A 19,183-nucleotide genomic window follows, 5' to 3' on the forward strand; every position below is an offset into this window, starting at 1 on the left:
CTTGCACACCCACTCCTGGGGATGTGCCCGCAACCAAGGTACATGCCCTTGATTGGAATCGAACCCGGGACCCCTCAGTCCGCAGGCCGATGCTCTATCCACTGAGCCAAACCGGTTAGGGCTAGCTTATAGTTTTTTTTAATCATAATTTTTTTTATCATGACTTGAGGAAGTCGTAAGTTTCTAGTGAAACCTCATTATACAGTAACTGAAATATAGACATCCTGTTGATACACAGGACAAAAGTGTAAGTAGCAAGTGAAATAGCCCTGTCTGATCCTCATTCCTGATGTTTTAGACAAAACAGAGGATGATGCTGACCGTGAAGCTCAGCTTCTAGAGATGAGGTTGACTCTAACTGAGGAGAGGAATGCGGTTATGGTCCCCTCTGCCGGCAGTGGGATTCCAGGGGCCCCAGCAGAATGGTATGCATGCCGCCACGTGTCTCCTAAGGTTCTAATGCTCACTAAGCCAACTGCTTTCTGTAGGAATTTTGCCTGTGCTTTAATTAATGGAAGGCTCATTGCAGCATGTGGGGGGAAAGTTGTTTGAATTAGAGGAAGTGTTTAAATTATTTTCATGTGTTGGAATAACTATGGCCTAAAATTGTTTTATTAAATAATATTGTTATGAGCTCAAATAATTAAGATTTCTGAGAATCTAAATCAATATTTAGTACCAGTGCACTTAGCATTTAAAAAAAATAGTTAATATGTTAATTACTTGGGTCATTCCCTTAAAAGACCATTTGGTCATCATAAAATTGCATCTCTAGGAGTTTTTAGTTTTGGTCTCGTGAAAACTGTACTGTCAGCAGATTTCTGTGCCACTTTATAGAAATTAAAAATAGTAAATGAAGCCATATGGGGCCCTTAGGTATATAATTTTATAAGAAAGTAACTTTAAACAAGGGAGCCTCATTTATAAACAGGTATATGCATCTTAGAAGACGGAGTTCTAATTTCAGAGCACATGATGATTACACCCGAGAGCACCCGAGAAGAGAGGCAGCACTTACCGTCAGGGCTCTGTGGCATCTCTGATGTTTATTACAGCAAACCCAGCAGCAGAGTTATTGTTGGCTGGCTGTGATTAAGGCTGTGGCACCATGTCCGGGCTGCTGAGACTGTCTGCTTTATTTTAGATGCTATTTGTTCATTATGTTTTAGGACCCCAGTTCCTGGGATGGAAACACACATTCCTGTTATATTCCTTGACTTAAATGGTAAGTTAGGAGGTACTTTTGGAAGGCTTACCTCTAACACATTACTCTCCATGTAACACTTAGATTCTAACAAAGGATGCAGTTGTGCAGTTCTGTAGGCCTAAGGTTAGGGTTCATTTTATGAGTGCCAAAGGACTTGATACTTGACCAAGAATGAACTTTCTGAAAGAGTAATATTTTTGTAACAGTGATAGGTATGTTTCATCATGATGTGTCTCACATATCATTCTACAGCCCGCACTCCTGTGTGCATGCTTTGTTCTTTCCTCAGTTTAGGAAGGTAGTCATGTTTTCCTGCACTTAAAATTAAAGAATAATTCTTAGAAAAGGCTTCTCTCTGGAAGGGACTAATGACTAGTGATTGTATGTCGCCTGTTTTCTTTTATCTGGTGCTTCCTTAACATTGCCTACTAAAGTTATCACTTTTTCTGTGAGTTCTTATGTCATTCATCCCTACCTTGCCTATTTTTTAATGTTATTTTTTTCTGACATTTTATGGTCATGTTAAAATATCTTAGGTGTGGCTACATTTTACATATACTTTATCTGACAAGGGAAAATAAAAATGTAGAGGTAGATTAAAGAGCTAAAAATAAGTTAAAAGTCAGCAGTTGAATTCCTAAAACATGTGCAGAAGAACTGTATATTAAAATTAACTATGTTAAATGGGCAAGATGGGATGTCCTCAGGGGTTTTCTTTCACCGAGCTGGAAGTGAGTTATGATAGCTGAGGTTTTTCGCATCTTGTGCTGGTTAGCTTATTTAGACACATGGGAGAGTTTCATATGCACACAGAGTTAGAAAGAGTACTTAGCCACTTCCACTGTCTGTCCACCTGATAGGGTTTTAATGTATTGCCACAGCGCTCTCTCCTACCTTGTTCTCTTGAATCTTGAACCTAAAGGTGACTCTGGCCTAGTCTTATGCTCAGTTCCTGGATAGGTGAGCTGTGTGTGTGTGTGTGTGTGTGTGTGTGTGTGTGTGTGTGTGTGTGTGAGAGAGAGAGAGAGAGAGAGAGAGAGAGAGAGAAGACTAAGCCTAAAGAAGACCTGTTAGTATGGATATTCCTAGACATGATCAGGACCTTCTTCAGCCTTATGCCCATTGTTGGTCTGCCTAAGCCAGCCGTGGGCAAACTACGGCCCGCGGGCCAGATCCGGCCCATTTGAAATGAATAAAACTAAAAGAAAAAAAAGACCGTACCCTTTTATGTAATGATGTTTACTTTGAATTTATATTAGTTCACACAAACATTCCATCCATGCTTTTGTTCCGGCCCTCCGGTCCAGTTTAAGAACCCATTGTGGCCCTCGAGTCAAAAAGTTTGCCCACCCCTGGCCTAAGCCCACATACTAAAAAGATACCTTTGATGCCTACTCACAGCTTATGGATAGGGAGTTGGGAGAACAGGTTTGGAACTGAGTAACCAAAGGGACAGTGACAGCTAAGTGTAGTTTGTGATCCTGGATTTGAACAATGGAAAAATTTGAGTATGGGCTCTATCTATATATATAAAAACCTAAGCATAAAATAAATAAATACATAAATAAATAAAATAAAAGCCTAAGCGGCTGAATGACCAGTAGACTGGTTGCTATGACACGCACTGACCACCAGGGGGCAGACGCTCAATGCAGGAGCTGCCCCCTGGTGGTCAGTGCACTCCCACAGCGGGAGTGCCACTCAGCTGACTGACAGGCGCCAGATACAGGGCTTACGGCTGGCCGCCACAGCCCCGAGACTGCAGCAGAGCAGTAGCGAGCCTTTCGAGTAGCAGGCAGTGGCATCAGCAGGCGCAGCAGGGCCAGGATGAGCAAGAGTGGCAGGCAGGAGGAGCAGGTGGTGTTGGACTGCTGGTTTTGGCCCGATCACTGCAGGCTACACCGAGGGTCCCCACTGGTGCACGAATCCATGCACTGGGCCTCTAGTATTATATAATTGGCTACCAGAACTAGAAACCCCTCCAGTTTCTAGTTCCTGTAGCCAGTTGATTCTTTTAATGAACTCAACTGTCAGATAATCAGAATCATTCTCGCTTCTCCTTTTTTCAGTCCACTCTCAGGGAATTTGGGTTATAATTTTATCATTAACATTTATGGACTGACCTTCAGTAACCTCTTGGGTATTTTGGCTTCAGTTGCCTTTCATGTAAAATAAGGCATAAAGGTAGGAGATTGGGTAAGATAATTTCTTGAGGCATTTTTCATCTCTAAGATCTGTGAACTGTTTAATGGTCATCATCCTTGTCATGTAAGATTTTAGAGCCAAAGGAAATGAAATTTGAGGCAGAAGGATTTTAATACCAAACACATTGAAATTTAACTGGTAGGGGTTGTCCTTAAAATGATCTTTGTATGTAATGGAACTTCTTTGCTTTTAGCGGATGATTTCAGCTCTCAGGATAATCTTGATGACCCAGAACCTGGTGGATGGGATGCTACCCTTACTGAGGAAGAGGAGGACGAGTTCTTTGAACTGCAGATTGTCAAACACCATGATAGAGAGGTAAGTAAAACATAACTCAGGAGGATTGGATGAGAAGTAGTTTCCTTAACCTTTCCCTGAGCCTTTTGAAACAGCCAGCAAGGTTGTTATTTCAGTGCTTACATTTCTCCAGAAATGTAAATGGAAACTTTCCATTATGGCTTCCAGAAAGAATGGAACCACTTCCAGAAGGAGTGGATCATCAGATTAGTCCACACAACACTTACTTCCTCTCCTGGTGAAGGCTGAATGTTAGTATTCGTTGTTCAGGTCTGCAGGACCCACTCTCTAGGGAAATGCTGCTGAAGTGAAGAGGTAAAATGAAACCATACCTGGGATTTGCTTTGAAATTCTTCAGTTAATACTTTCTAAAAAAGAGGGGGGGCAGGGAAACAATCAATGAATCCAGTGTGGTAAAATCCTAATAATGTTTGAATCCGAGTGATGGGTATACTAGTACAGTGGGGATTCATTTAAAAATTTGGAGTATATTGGGAAAATGATAAAATACTTTAAGGAAGGGAAGTTGATGTGATACTTTGAAGAACACATGGTCCCTTAGGGGTATGCCTAAGATGCACAACCTGGGTCTCACAGGGGGAAGCAGTCAGACAACCCAGCTGTGGCACCCTCTGTAAACGGACACGGGCCCTTCCTTCGTAGTCAGTGTGATAAACAAAGGCTGGGGAACCATTTCAGATTAAATTAGAATAAAGGGACCATGACAGCTAAATGTAGTTTGTGATCCTGGATTGGAACAATGGGAAAATTTGAGCATGAACGCTATATTATGTCATAGTATTGCATTGATGTGAAATTTCCTGCATATGATAATATTCAGGAAGTCAGAGGGTAAGTCAGAGGATGCCCTTGTTCTTAGACGATAATTGCTAAAGTACTTAGGGATATAGAGTTAGATGTCTGTAACTTACTCTAAAGCAATTCAGCAAAAATTAATAATAACACAGTGTGTGTATGTGTTGTGAGGAAGAGGGAAAAGAAAAGTGGCCAGTGTTAACAGTTGATGAATCTAGATGAAAGATATGCAGGAGTTCATTGAGCTGAATTTGCAAAAACATTTTTATGTTCATGGCTGGCAGGTGAGTTTTTTGGTTTCTTTTTAATTTCAAATCCTGCCAGCAGAGAACATTCTGCTCTGTATTCCTAGCTGAGGGTGATCGTGGCCACACCCTCATACTCCACAGTCTTCGGGGCAGGGCTCTTACAGACTCCCTCATGACTGGCATGTTCCACCTCAACCCAAGCCAAGGTGTCTCTTTGTGAGGTTTCTTGTTCTTAGGAGAAGATGGGAAAGCATGTTCTTTCTGTCTTCTCTGCAGGTGAAGGCGGAAGCTTCGTGGGACTCTGCAGTGCACAGTTGTCCTCAGCTCAGCAAAGGCACCCCTGCGGATGAGCGAGTGTTTCTGATTGTGCGGGTGACGGTCGGGCTCAGCCATCCAGCTGACATGCAGCTAGTGTTGCGCAAACGAATCTGTGTCAATGTGCATGGCCGGCAGGTGAGTCGCTCATCCTAGTGGAAGAAATGACTGGAAGCAGGGCAGGGCCGTGGAGCGACCCTCTGGCCTCCCATCCCACAGGCTCTGTGCAGCATTGTGCGCTTCTTTTCAAGGGGCTGTTCCTGGCCTGTAGCTGGGCTTGCTTCCATTCAGAGCATGTCACCCTGGCTTCTCCGAGCCAGTAGTAAATCATTACATTGGACCTTTATTATTGTATAGGCACAACTTACAGCCCTTTGTCAGGTGCCACAGAGCCTTGTCGAGGTGAAGTTCACCGTTTTTGACTTTTCATCTGGGTCCTCTAAGATGAGAAGGTTCACTGCAGGGAGCCTTTGTTTGTGCTTCTTACCCTTTGCTTTCCATACCTTTCTTTCCTTTCAGTCATCTCTCTGAATTGGCTGATTCATAAATTTGGGACGTGGACTCTTATCTGGCTTTGGGGTAAAAGATAAATAAGTAATAGTCTCAGTCCTTAAAGAGCCAGTGTCTGTTGGCATGTGTCTATGTATAAACAGGTGACTCTCCTCTCCTGTGACTGTGCCCTGATGCGGGTGCTCACCACGTGCTGGGAGAGGGCAGGTGCGGAAGGGAGAGTTCAGGCTGAGGACGTCGGGGGAGACTTCAGAGAGCAGGTAGCATGTGAGCTGCTTTTTTGCAGACAGGGAAAGAGCTGTTGGCTGTTCCGTGGAGAGGAGGAAATATGTGCAGGGGTGGTGACGATGGCAAGGGCGTGGCAGGCTTGGGGACCTGGAGAAGCAGGGGTGCGCTGCAGAGCCAAAGGCCGTGGCCGGCATGGTTGCAAGCTAGATTACAAAGGACCTTGTGCCACATGAAGGACACATTTAGTGGAACATTTCTAGGTGGATATAAACTCTTTCCGTTATTGGTTTTGCAAATACAGGATTTGGGAGGTTGATTCTAGGGATTCTTTTTAACTGTCTATGCTCACTCTTTGGAGGCCTTCCCATACACTGACTAAAACCAGAACAGATGAAAATAAATCTTTTCATTTAAAAGAGCACAGTCATGGTTGACAGAGTCCTAGATGTAATCGCCACCCCTAAAAATTAATCTTTAGTTCTAAATGTCACACTGATATCAATCTTCGAAATGAAGACTGGCGGTAACGCTGTTAAAATTGCAGCTCTTTAGCTGGGCAATCCAACATCAATAAAGCCCAGGTCGTCGGGTTAGCCAGAGATGCATATGGTGTGTCTCCCATTCACTCTTTTCTTCATCTCCCTTTTCTCGGAAGGCTCGATGGATTAAAATCGGCACGCTGGGGAACATTTTGAAGAGTTATTTGCCATTTCAGAACTAGAGATTCTGGTTGCCAAGCACCGAGACTAACCTGGTACAGCTGAGACTGACTGGGTACTGGCCCCACAGAATTTTTAACAGAAAGGGTGCATCGTGGTGTCACCAAGTTTTTTCTACATTTTTTGTTTGTTTTTATTTTTTGTTTCAGGGACAAGGACTTGCCACATTTTCCCCCTGGTTGAAATGATTTGATAGTATCCAGCTGATAATGAATGAAATTATAGTATTTTAGGGCACGGCAGTTTTCATCCCAATTTCAGATATTTCATTTCTAAAAATGACGTCTGTATAAAAAGAGCAGGGACTTCCTTAGGAGCCTAATACATGCAAGTCAGCTTCAGTAATTCCATAGACATAGAAAACAAGAATGGGAGATAACAGCAGCACCCATACTTTCCCTCTCCCCTCTCCCCCCCTACCCCCCACCCCACATACACACACCCATTAGAAAATAGCTGTAGCTCCTGTCTGGCCAATGGACTGGTAATGGCTCAGCTTTGCGGGCTGCAGTCGAGAGAGTGAAGAGATGAAGTAATGGTCTCTTTGCATTCTAAAAGGTTAACATCTCTTTAAAAAATTAACTAAAGATTACTAAATAGGAAAGAAATTACTCAGTAGGTTTGTGAAAATATGTATTCTTAAGACCAAGCAGCTTGATTTTTCTGTTTTCTTTGGGGGGTTTTCACATATTTCCTGCTTCCCTTTGCATGAGGAAAAAGGTTCTCTGTTAGTTTAATATTCTCTCTTCTTCTTATCTTTATTCACCAATTATATTCTGCCCTCATCCCTGCTCTCTTCAACCTCTACAGGATGTTCAGTCTTAGCAGCATCTTTAAATGAGTCATCTATGCATTAATTCAACAGTTCAATTCTTAACTGCAAAGAGCACAGTCAGCATAAACAATGACCATGCACTCTTAAATCATCCTTCATAACGATCCTGCTTTGGTCAAGAATTTAATGCCCGAACTTGTCAATATTCATGGTATAAGATGTCCATCGTACTGGAATAAAAAAAGTGTAAGAGTCACCAGTCCTTGCTTACCTCTTAGCTAGAAGGTCGTTTTATTGTTTAGAAGTTAACAGCCTTATTTCCGTAGCCTTTAAGCAGAGTTGAACCGGATGCCTGGTGTCAGTTTCCAGAGGTTAGGGTCTGTGCTCTCAGTGTGTGGATATAGGACCTGTCACCCATTTGCACATGTAGACACACAGGTATCTAAAATGGGTTGCGTGCACTAAGACAAAGTGGAGGAACCTGTGTTTGGTGATTTGGATTTCAACGTGCATAGATTAGAAATATGTTCTGTTTCTTTTTGGTTGGAGTGAATGCAATATCATTTACGCTGTTTCTCTGATAATATAAATTCAGTTTTTGAAGTGGAAAACCGTATCTTCTGTTTTGTTTTTCTAGGGTTTTGCTCAGAGTCTCCTAAAAAAGATGTCTCATCGAAGTTCTATTCCTGGCTGCGGAGTGACTTTTGAGATTGTCTCCAATATCCCAGAGGTGAATGATCATACGAAATTTGAATTTACTAAAAATAAACATGTAAAAAGAGCTAACTCCCTGAAAAGCCACCTACCTAAGGAACATGTACTAAATAGAAATGTATATTTAGGGACATGCTATAAGATTTTAGAAGAATTTCCTAATCTTGACTCAGTAACATGTACTTGTGACTCTAAAGCAGTGGTTCTCAACCTTCTGGCCCTTTAAATACAGTTCCTCATGTTGTGACCCAACCAAAAAATTATTTTTGTTGCTACTTGATAACTGTAATGTTGCTACTGTTATGAATCGTAATGTAAATATCTGATATGCAGGATGGTCTAGGCGACCCCTGTGAAAGGGTCGTTCGACCACCAAAGGGGTCTCGACCCACAGGTTGAGAACCGCTGCTCTAAATGTTCTGGCTTTAGTATTTTGTTAAAGAAAAACATTGCTTTGAAAAGCAAATCAACCCGGCCCACATGGCTCAGTGGTTGAGCATCAACCTATGAACCAGGAGGTCACGGTTCGATTCCCAGTCTGGGCACATGCCTGGGTTGTGAGCTTGATCCCCAGTCGGGGGCATACAGGAGACAGCCAATCAATGATTCTCTCTCATCATTGATGTTTCTGTCTCTCTCTTCCTCTCTCTTCCTCTCTGAAATCAATAAAAATATATTAAAAAAAGAAAAGCAAGTTGGCACCTTTTCACTGATAAAAGATAATGAGGAATAAGTGGTACAAACTTCCAATTATAAAACAATGTCACAGAGATATAATGTACAGCAGAGAAAATAGTCAATAATATCATAATAACTTTATATGATGGCAGATTGTTACTAGACTTATTGTGGTGACCACATTGTAAGGCATATAAATGTCAAATTACTGTGTTGAACACCTAAAGCTAATTTAATGTTGTATGTCAACTATCCTTCCTATATAATAAAAGTCTAATATGCAAATTGTCCCCTCGACCAGGAGTTCAGTCGGGGGTGGGACCAGCTGGCCAACTGCCTGCAGCCCCTCTCCCCAGCCAGCCCCGCCCTGGCTGGCAGCAGCAGTGGCAGCAGGTGTCCGGGGGAAGGGAGGCCCCGGCCGGCAGCCTCCAGGGACCCTACCTGTGCACAAATTTCATGCACAGGGCCTCTAGTCTATATCTATATATATAAAAGCCTAAGCGACCATTACAACTGGTTGACTAAATGACCAGTTGATCGGTTGCTGTGACATGCACTGACCACCAGGGGGCAGATGCTCAACGCAGGAGCTGCCCCCTGGTGGTCAGTGCGCTCCCACAGCCAACCTCCTGCAGCCAGCCAACCTCCCCCAGGGCCGACTGGCCGGCCCTGATCGGCCCCGATCGCCAGTCAGGCTGGGGGACTCCACCATGCACAAATTTATGCACCAGGCCTCTAGTACTTTAATAAATAATAAACTTTTAAAAAGACATGAGGTAATATTGTAACTCTAAAGAGAGCCAACATAAGATAGCAGAGATTTAGGGTTTCATTTTGGAGCCAAACAGAAATCTTGTTTCTTTAACCTATTAGTGAAGTGAACTCTCATAGGTTACCCTGAGTCTGAATGTTTTCATTTATCAGAAAAGGTTAGCAATACCTTCCAAAGAGGATTGTTTTAAGAATTAAATGAGACAGTATATACAAATTGTTGTGCACATGCTAAACTATAAATTGTAATTGCTGTTATTATTGTAGTTACTATTGTTATTTTATTATTATTATTTCTCTTTATGAACTAAGTGAGATATTCACAGGACTTAAACAAATCAAGCTTAAAATGTCCCTGACAGAAGATTATTGTAGGATGCAGTTTATGCTTCCTAGTGTTTCATCCCTGATTGAGAGACTTATTAACTGGGCACTGCACGCTGGTATTGGAGGCCTTCTGAACATGAGCAGGAGAAATGAGGGGCCTACGAAAAGGATTCAATGACAGAGAGAAAGAGGAGCAGCCCTCGCTACACTCACTGTCTGAAAGCAGGAGTGAGTGAGGAGGTGAGACTCCTTTCTCAGGAGTGGAGCACGGAGCATGGAGTGTGAGCCCTGGGGGCACGCCTTCTCTCCTCACATCCATCCACATCAGCCCCATTCTCTTTATTTGAGGGTTCAGTGTGTATTCATTCATCCTGTTGAGTATCTGAACAATAGATGAAACAATATATATTTTAATACAGAGAGCAGTTTTTGGAAGAGATTTCTTGTATTGCAAAACACTTTTTCTTTCAAATAATGTCAAATAGTAACTTGTTTTTCCTGGATCTTCAAAGTGTTAGACTTTCATAGTAAATATTAACTGTTAAACTATTTAATTTGGAGCCTGCTGAACAAATGTTAAGTCTGTTTTCAGAGTTAGACTGCCTGCAAAATCTTGGGTCCATAATAGATCACTCTTTGCATACTTACATGTTTAACTAGAGACTTGCTGTTTATTCTCTGCATCTGAGTGTTTTGTATGTTTTCCTGGTTGTTTTAGATCTTAACTCTATAAGTGGTTTGAGTGTAATTGAGAAACAGTGACAGCTATAATGAACCATCTTCACTTTTCCTTCCTCTTCTCATCTTTCTGTCCCCATCACTTCACCCCTCCTATTTGTAGTTTTCTTATCCTCTTTACAAGTGTTTTTTTAAATTTCTTTATTGATTAAGGTATTACATATGTGTCCTTATCCCCCCATTATTCCCCTCTCCCCCCTTTACAAGTGTTTTTATTCTTCAGGTGGTATGGTTTTCAAAGGGAAGAAATGTGGAGGAACCAGCTGAAATATAAACATAACCTCATGTGTTTGGGCTACCTGCTAATAATTAGCTAAATATCTCAGTTGGCAAGCGTAATTTTTACATTGCCAAATTCTGATGTAAAGTAAAAGGGAAAGTGAGTCTTAAAGCCTACAGTGAAAGGACTATACTTAGTTTATTTTTTTATTTAAAAATAAAAAGATCCCTTAAGCCCGGTCAAGGTCACATACCTAGGTTTCAGGTTCACCCCACTCCAGGTCAGAGTGCCTGGTGGGAGGCAACCAATGGATGTGTCTCTCTCACATCGATGTTTCTCTCTTTCCACCTCTTTCCCTTCCTTTTTCCACTCTGAAAATCAATGGAAAAAGTATCCTCTGGTTAGGATTAGCAACAACAAAAAGATCCCTTAAGAAGCTAGGTCTCATCATGAAAAAGCCCTAAAAAGTCCTTTTGTGTTCCATATTACAGAAGCTAGGAGGGTTTGGTGGTAAGAAGTGATCATAGGCCAGAGGGCAACAAGAAACATCTTCACACGTTTTGTTTTTGTTTGTTTTTTAGCAGCGTAAATGCTTTCATTGCTGGTGGGAGTATAAAATAATATACCACTTTAGAAAATAGATACCTACCTCATGACTCAGTGATTCCATTTCTAAGTTCTTACCCAAGAGAAATGGAAGCATATGTCCATAAAGACTTACACAAGAATATTCATAGCAGCCTCTCAAAATAACCAGAAACCGGAAACAACTCAAATATCCATCATCAGATGAATAGATAAAATAAATTGTGGTACCTCCATACTGAAACAACTCAAATATCCATCATCAGATGAATAGATAAAATAAATTGTGGTACCTCCATACTGTGGAATCTTGCTCAGCTCTACAAAGAAATGAACTATATGAATGAACCTCAGAATTATGCTGAGTGAAAGAAGCTAGACACAAAAGAGTATGATTTCATTTATTTGAAGTTCCAAAAAAGGTGAAATGCTTAACATGTATAGTCAGAGAAATTGTCTCGCCTTAAGGAGGGCTGGGATTGATTGTGAAGCCCATAAATGAACTTCCTGAGTTAATGGAAATGTTTTATGTTTGATAGGTGTGTGGGTAACATGGAGACATATGGGTTTCTTAAAACTCAAGTATCCCCTTTCTTAGACAATCAGGATAATGTCCGTACCCTTCAGACACTGAAAAATATTCTGTGTTGAGTGGAAAAACAAATATGTACTCTAGCCTTGCCTCTTTTGCTAATTATGTGGCCTTCCTCTTTCCTCATCTATGAAATGAAAATGATTTCTTTTCAGGGTTATTAAAAGGCTCAAATGCATTACTATAGGAGTCAAAAATTTTGCCATCTTTCAAATTCTTCCTTATTTTATCCATCCCAATACTCATTTATTATTATTTTTTATTATTATATTTTTTAATCCTCACCTGAGGGCATGCTTAGAGGGAGGGAGGGAAGGAGGGAGGGAGAGAGAGAGAGAGAGAGAGAGAGATGTGAGAGAGAAACTTCAATCAACTGGTTGCCTTCCACATGCACCCTGACCAAGGATCAAACCTGGAACCCAGGCATGTGCTCTGATAGGGAATCAAACCAGCGACCTTTGGTGCACAGGATGATGCTTAATCAATTGAGCCACTCCATCCAGGCTCTAACGCTTATCTAAATTTTAAAAAATATTTTTGGAAGTTAGAATGTGTCTTATAATTAATGATATCTTAAAATTAGTAGGCAGACATTTTTTTCTTCTTAGAGGTATATAAAATGATGGGTTTTTTTTTTTTCTTAAAGTTGATGGCATCTTAAGATGCAGTGGCATATGGATATATATTTTGTAGTTTTTGACAAATTCACAAGTAAATAAAGTATCTGATTTTCCCTGAGCAGAATAATTTGTTATGAACTAAGTTTGCTGGAAATAAATATATTAATCTGTCCCTGCTCCCTGACTTGTGCATATCCCATTTATATGCATGGCCCGTCCATGTCAGACAGAGGTGCAGGGTTGGGCTGTGCTGGAAAGCACAGTGAGAATTTCCCTGGATGCTTCTCTTCTTGGTTGGCTCTGCCACTCCAGAGTTGAGGACAGAGACCAGTTGTAGAAGCCGGTACATCTTGAATAGTCTGTGGTAGGCTGCTTAGTGAAAGTGTTGAAACCCACCCTTCTTTCCACCCTTATTCTCCATCCCCATGTCTGCCTCTTACTAGGATTGTTTGGATCCCGCTCTTATCTAGCTGTTCCCGAGCTCCTCATTCTTCTCTCCTGCCCCTCAAGATGCGTTCCTAAAATATAGTGGTGGTTATATTTCCAACTAGCCCACCAAATCCTTTCTTTCTTTCTTTTTTTTTTTTGGTGCCCTTGACCAGAATCGAACCTGGGACCCTTCAGTCTGTAGGCCGACGCTCTATCCACTGAGCCAAACCAGTCAGGGCCCCACCAAATCCTTTCTAACCAGTAATGCTTTTGTTTTTAGTGGAAATCAAAAAGAGAACAGCTTTGTTGAGAATGCACTATTTCAGCTACATTGTGTTTAATTAGCCTTTCAAAGCAACCTAACCACCATTTATACCATGGTTTCTGTGGGGAAGTGCTTTCTGAGTTCCAGGAGCTGACTTTACAATGGGCCTATATCCCATTTGTTAGCTCAGTACTCTGTATGTACGTGTGTCTGTATAGATCAAGATGCTTTTAACACTGTTTTCTTCTGCAATGTATTTAATTTTAATATACAACTTTCCATTCTCCAGGATGCCCAGGGAGTAGAGGAACGAGAAACATTAGCAAGAATGGCAGCTAATGTGGAAAACACGGCTTCTGCTGACTCCGAGGCTTACATTGAAAAATACCTTCGAAGCGTGCTGGACGTGGAGAACCTGCTCACTCTGGATCGCCTTCGCCAGGTCAGTCCGTGTCGCTGGGTGCAGTGGGACTGACCCAGCCCGATTCTGTGTTTGACTTTCGGCATCCCAGTATTGTTACTTGTAAACTTCGAAGCATCTATTTAAGTGGAACATATTAATTTAGCCTTGCTGGTGTAGTCTGTGAAGATGCAAGAGTTACATTTGGAAAGTTATTGTTTCCAAGGCACTATGTGGTATCTAGTTGCGTTGGAAGTAATGGGAGAAAGTATTTAACTTTTGCTGGCTAAAGAATCATTTTAAAAATGCCTTCACACTGGGCAGTAATGTTGCTGAAGAACTAGGCAGTAGTGAGGCACAGTGGGTCCTTGCTTAGCTGGACAAGCCTCCCACAGCTGTAGAACAGTCTCCAGATGGGAGAATAGAAATGCCAGCAGTAAACCTAACCCTTAGGGAAACCCTAAACCTCATGCTACCTAGCAATTTGAGACTTTTTGCAACCAAACATACTCATGAAAAATAAAAATGAAAGATCTGATTTTCATGACCTTTCTCCTAGGACTGACTTCTGCCAGCTTCAGGGGGGCCGTCAGTATAGAGGAGAGAAGCATCTAGTAGCCTGTCAGCTCTGCAGCTAACTTTGGATAGTCCACAGCAGGGGTCCTCAAACTATGGCCCGCGGGCCACATGCGGCCGCGGAAAACATTTATCCGGCCCGCCGGGTGTTTTTGCCGCCGCTGTGTGCATAGGAATTTGTTCATAGTTTTTTTTTTAAACTACAGTCCGGCCCTCCAACGGTCTGAGGGACAGTGAACTGGCCCCCTGTTTAAAAAGTTTGAGGACCCCTGGTCCACAGTATTGTAGTGGGATCACTAGTCATGTGGAGTGACAGCCATTATGTACAGAACTAGGAATGTGTATGTGTAGATGGTCACTCAAGGCTTGCTTTCGCTGGCATTGCTTCGGAGTGTGTCTCTGATATAGTTTCCCTCTGGTTCTGACTGGCAGGAAGTTGCGGTGAAGGAGCAGTTGACGGGCAAAGGGAAGCTAAGTAGGAGGAGTATCAGCTCTCCCAACGTGAACAGAGTGAGTACATGGCGTTCCATTCTATGTCGTGCTTTTGTCTCCTTTCTCTTCTCTTTCCTTGAATAGCTCTTCCCCGTCCTTTCAATCTCACCTCAGATATCATGTCCTTGTCTGAACGGGTTGAAGGGCCTCTGTTCTCTTCCCTGGAGAATCTGTGCATGGCTCTGTCCCTGCCCTTCCTGATGTCGGGGAAAGTACCGTTTAAGCACCTCTCTGATGTTTCTCGTTTCTCTAGCACCGGTGGTGCCGTCACAGTGACTGGGTGTTCTGTGACCAAGTGCCCAGGGCAAGCCATTTGAATTTTCTGGACTAACTTATTTTTAAATTGAGGAGAAGTCTGGGCTAGGTTTACAAACTCAGTTGCTTACAGGCCATCCAGGGTAGTATAAAGGAGTAAAATAAGTTAAGTTTGTTTCATAACAGTGTCTTAAGTTTGTGGTTTTTTTTAAAGACATGAATGTATAATTTATGTGCATATGAAGCATGCAGATAATTCTTCACAAAGAAATATGCTATGGCCCTGATTTACCTCTCCTTTTCTTACTTTTGATAAAGATATGGATATAGGAAACATTATAAAGTCCTTTGTCTGAACTTTACACGAAGAAAAGCCACACTACAAGCATTGTGACAAAGAGCAGCTGACTCTCAGCCTTAGCCTTTGAGAGGCAATAGTGATATCTCCCCCCCACCCCCCCACCCCCCCACCCCCACACCGAGTGACTGAAAGACATCACTCGGTGCTCTCAGACTGAATGGTTGGCATCATTCTCTGAGGTTAAGAAGTATCACTTTAATTCAGCATTCATATCTCTCGTTCCTTCGGAAAATGATACGTTTAAATGTACTGATACATGTTGAGATTTATTATTTAGAATTCTATGATTTAAAATAGCTTGTGTGTATACATTTGCTATGAATACCCAGAAAAAGGAGTCATAAGATCAGATACATAAGATAACCAGTAACCTGGTATCTTTTAAATGGAAGGGGATAAACAATAGAAGTATTTCTTATTCAGGCTCAGTTGGTTGTTTCCTTAGCATAAACTGGATATCTGATCTTATACAAACCTCCCTTCTTAAAATTGTGGCTAACCAATTTGATTTAAAAAAATGTGCCTCTCATCCCAAAGGCCACTAGTCTACGTTTGCAGCTATGGCATTGGCTGCCTGTCTGCTACTACCCAATTGGAACAGTCTGTTGACTCAGTTTTCAATATCTTGTATTTCCAGGGCCATAGATTTATGTACTTTTACACATAACGGACTAATCTCCCTCTTTATTTCTTCTTCAGTTGTCTGGCAGCCGACAAGATCTCATTCCTTCTTACAGTCTAGGCAGCAACAAGGTATGCGTTAAAAACTATTTTCTGTCAGTCTCAGACCTGTTTCTCGTTTGGCTCTCCTCTCAATGACCACACACTAGTTTTGTAGGCCCAAGCCTCTCCTACTCTTCTATGCATGTGGAATTTATTGGAATGTGTTTAGAGTTCATTTCTTTTTATCTGATAGAATATGATTTAATAGGCCTTCTTGTTACTCTAATTTTTTAGGATTCAAAAACAAATTGGTTATTAAGTTCATATATCTGTTTAAAATACTCTTCTTGTTTGTGTCAGAAAAGGAACGTCAAATCAGATTTTTAATAGTAAAATTTGATAGAATGATTGAAAATGTATAAGAAATATGAAGATGATATCTAAAAGTTAGTATTTTTGTTAGAAGAAAGAAAAATGAGGGAACAGAAATTTTGTTATCTGGAATTTATTTACTTGTTAATATAGCTTTCCCCAATTGAACAAGTTTTAAGCATAGATATCTCATTGTTATTAACTTAAAGGGATCTCTTGAAGATGTCACGTATTACAATTTTGTGTGTGATATTTTTTGAGGATCGTGGTTAGATGTTAGCACTCTCAAATGTGGATAACATGCTCTGTGTTGATATCTTAAACCTTCGGGGTTGAACTAGTGGGAGGGATTTATCACCAAGGCGAAGCTCGGAGGGCAAGTGCAGGAACAGGAGCTGGCCAGAGCGAGGAGAGGAGTCCTCAGAGAGGGAGGAAGGCCCGGGAGGCAAAGTGGCTTGGAAACTGGAGGAGAAAGGGTTCCAGATTCTTTAGAGACATAAAGTGAGAAATAAAAGACTATTTTGGATGTGACAACGAAGAGGGTATTGGAGACCTCTCCCAGGGCAGTTTCTATGAAGGGCTGGGTAGAAGTTAGCTGGATGATGTGTCATTTAAATGAGTAATTATAACCTTACACACTTCGGTTACTCTTCCAGGACTTTCCTTGTTTGAGTCATCTTGATTTCTTGGGGTGTCTGGGTAACTTAACGAAATTGTGGAAAGCCTGATTTCCACCCTCTCAGATTTTTCCCATGTCAATGTGCTGTCCCAGCAACAGGGATATGGATGCCTCCACTCTATTGCAATATATATTTTCAGTTGGCGTACACTTCAAAAATTTAAATACCCTTTCTCCCCAGTTTGCAGTCTTCCTCAGCCATGGCAGTCCCACCCTCTGACAAACATTGGAGGTGTTGTCAGGGAGAGCGGAGGGGCCAGCTGGCCATTGCTAACTTTGTTCCCAGTGCAGCTGTAGAACGAGCCCTGAAAGGGTACCAGGTATAACTGGGCTTCGATCAACATCTGCTACTGCCCCGTGCTTGTTTCCAGATCTGCAGGTTAAAAGGATGTTCACATATCAAAAGTAGAGACCTTTGCTTTTCCCTAGGGGAAAGGTAGAGGAAAAGTGTTCTAAGACAGATTTGTATGGAGGGACCTGTTTCAGGAATAAGGAAATTCATGATAGAGGATTATAACTGTGATGCTCGAAAACAAAGTGGAAAGAACATTAAGCAACAGAGTTTTGATTTCAGGCTCACTTCAGTAGGGAGTACAGGGTGGCCCCCCTACTTACAGACTAGGGGCCCTCAGTAGTTTTATCATCCAATTCAGAGCATATTAACAGATTTTTAGGGAAAATAAATACTTTTAAAATTATATTTTCTTACTAGTGAGAAAAGAACCCCCTTGACCCCCTCCCTACTGCCCCAGCGTTAGCAGCACAGAACAGAGTTCACCCTGTGGCTTTTTAAATGAAACAATGAAAAAACATCTTCAAATATGGCATTGCCTGGAACTCAAAGTTTTTTATTAATGCTACCCATAATATAGTTCCTCAGGATTGAGTAGTGTTTAAACTAATTAACATACAAATTATCTAAACCCTATTAAATCCCTTTACACAGCAGCAGTGCTTATATGCATATGAAATTACCTGAGTACAAGGGAGTCCATTGTCTTAATGGCAAAAGATTAGAAACAAACTAAATGTCCGTTGGTTTAATCTGATTACATACATTTTATATGCACCTGAGTGTGCACATACATGTGCAATAAATAAGTGGGATGCTGTGCAGCTGTAAAAACAATAAGGAACCCCTCCAGGTACTAATATGGAAATTTAGTGTATAAACTTAGTATATCACCAGGATATACTAAGTAATTAAAATGAAGTGCAGGATGTATAGTAGGCTGCCATTTGTGTTATTGAAGGAGGGGACAAGAGGGGAGTGTGTGGCAATTTATAGATTTGCTTATACATACCTAAGAAATTGTATGAGGATATATGAGAAACTAATACCATTTCTTATCTGCCTGGGAGAGAGAGGGTGGAAATATGTGGGGAACTGAGCAGACACGGGGAGGGAGGTAGGCAGCTTCTCACTTTGAATTGTATGAATGCCTTTTTATATTATTTGGTTTTGGAGCATGTGAACAAATTACCTCTTTACAAATTAAATAAATTAAAATGTAAAAATTTTATTCTCTATACCTTTTAAATTGCTAGAAGTTTTTGTCCTCTTGTATGTATTGGGTTGAGAGGGTCTCCACTTAGTTTGTCCCTAACAGTTTGCGCACAAAACCCTAAAGGAAAGATGATTGAAGAAATTGTTTTGGGAAATCTCAGAGACTCACGTTGTTTTTTTCTTTTCTTTTGGGGACTTCCTGTATTCTTCAGTTTTCAGAGATCCAGGGAGAGGTAATTAATCCATTAGGTTTGCCTAATGAGTGGGATACAAGTACTATCCTACTACCTAAAACTTACCACTCTTGCTTTTGCCTTGGGATTAGGACTGAATTTTTAAATGTAATATTTATAAGATGACTAAATTTGACTCTGCTAATTTTTTTGCGCTCACCCTTTTGTAAAAATAACTTTGGTTGTCAATATGTATGATTCCTTTCAAATGTTCCTCGTTAACTGGGCCTAACATTGTAAAAGTACTTGTCAAAAGAGACCAGGAACTAAGGCATCTTACTGAATTTAGAAGGCTCTGGGATGGGAGGAGTTGGAGTTAATTTGTATTAAGCAAATAGTACAAATAAATATTTGGGAACTTGTAAGATGTTCTTTTCTGAAGCATG

General features: G+C 41.2%; 1 protein-coding gene across 9 annotated transcripts in view; it reads left to right on the forward strand.

The window, feature by feature from the left end:
- Window positions 1-19,183, forward strand: part of KIF13B (kinesin family member 13B) — a 208,038-nt gene that overhangs the window by 151,679 nt on the left and 37,176 nt on the right. For 6 of the 9 annotated variants that reach the window (XM_036311930.1, XM_036311923.1, XM_036311926.1 and 3 more), the window contains 9 exons: window positions 299-425; window positions 1,170-1,225; window positions 3,606-3,730; window positions 5,050-5,226; window positions 7,958-8,050; window positions 13,549-13,701; window positions 14,668-14,745; window positions 16,043-16,096; window positions 18,777-18,797. In XM_036311930.1, coding sequence (XP_036167823.1) covers window positions 299-425; window positions 1,170-1,225; window positions 3,606-3,730; window positions 5,050-5,226; window positions 7,958-8,050; window positions 13,549-13,701; window positions 14,668-14,745; window positions 16,043-16,096; window positions 18,777-18,797 — 884 coding nt within the window. The remainder of the gene's footprint in view (window positions 1-298; window positions 426-1,169; window positions 1,226-3,605; window positions 3,731-5,049; window positions 5,227-7,957; window positions 8,051-13,548; window positions 13,702-14,667; window positions 14,746-16,042; window positions 16,097-18,776; window positions 18,798-19,183) is intronic. The other 3 variants (XM_036311932.1, XM_036311925.1, XM_036311931.1) reach the window with 2 other exon arrangements.

The sequence above is a fragment of the Myotis myotis genome, unplaced genomic scaffold, assembly GCF_014108235.1.
Source record: "Myotis myotis isolate mMyoMyo1 unplaced genomic scaffold, mMyoMyo1.p scaffold_m19_p_6, whole genome shotgun sequence".
NCBI classification, from domain to species: Eukaryota; Metazoa; Chordata; class Mammalia; order Chiroptera; family Vespertilionidae; genus Myotis; species Myotis myotis.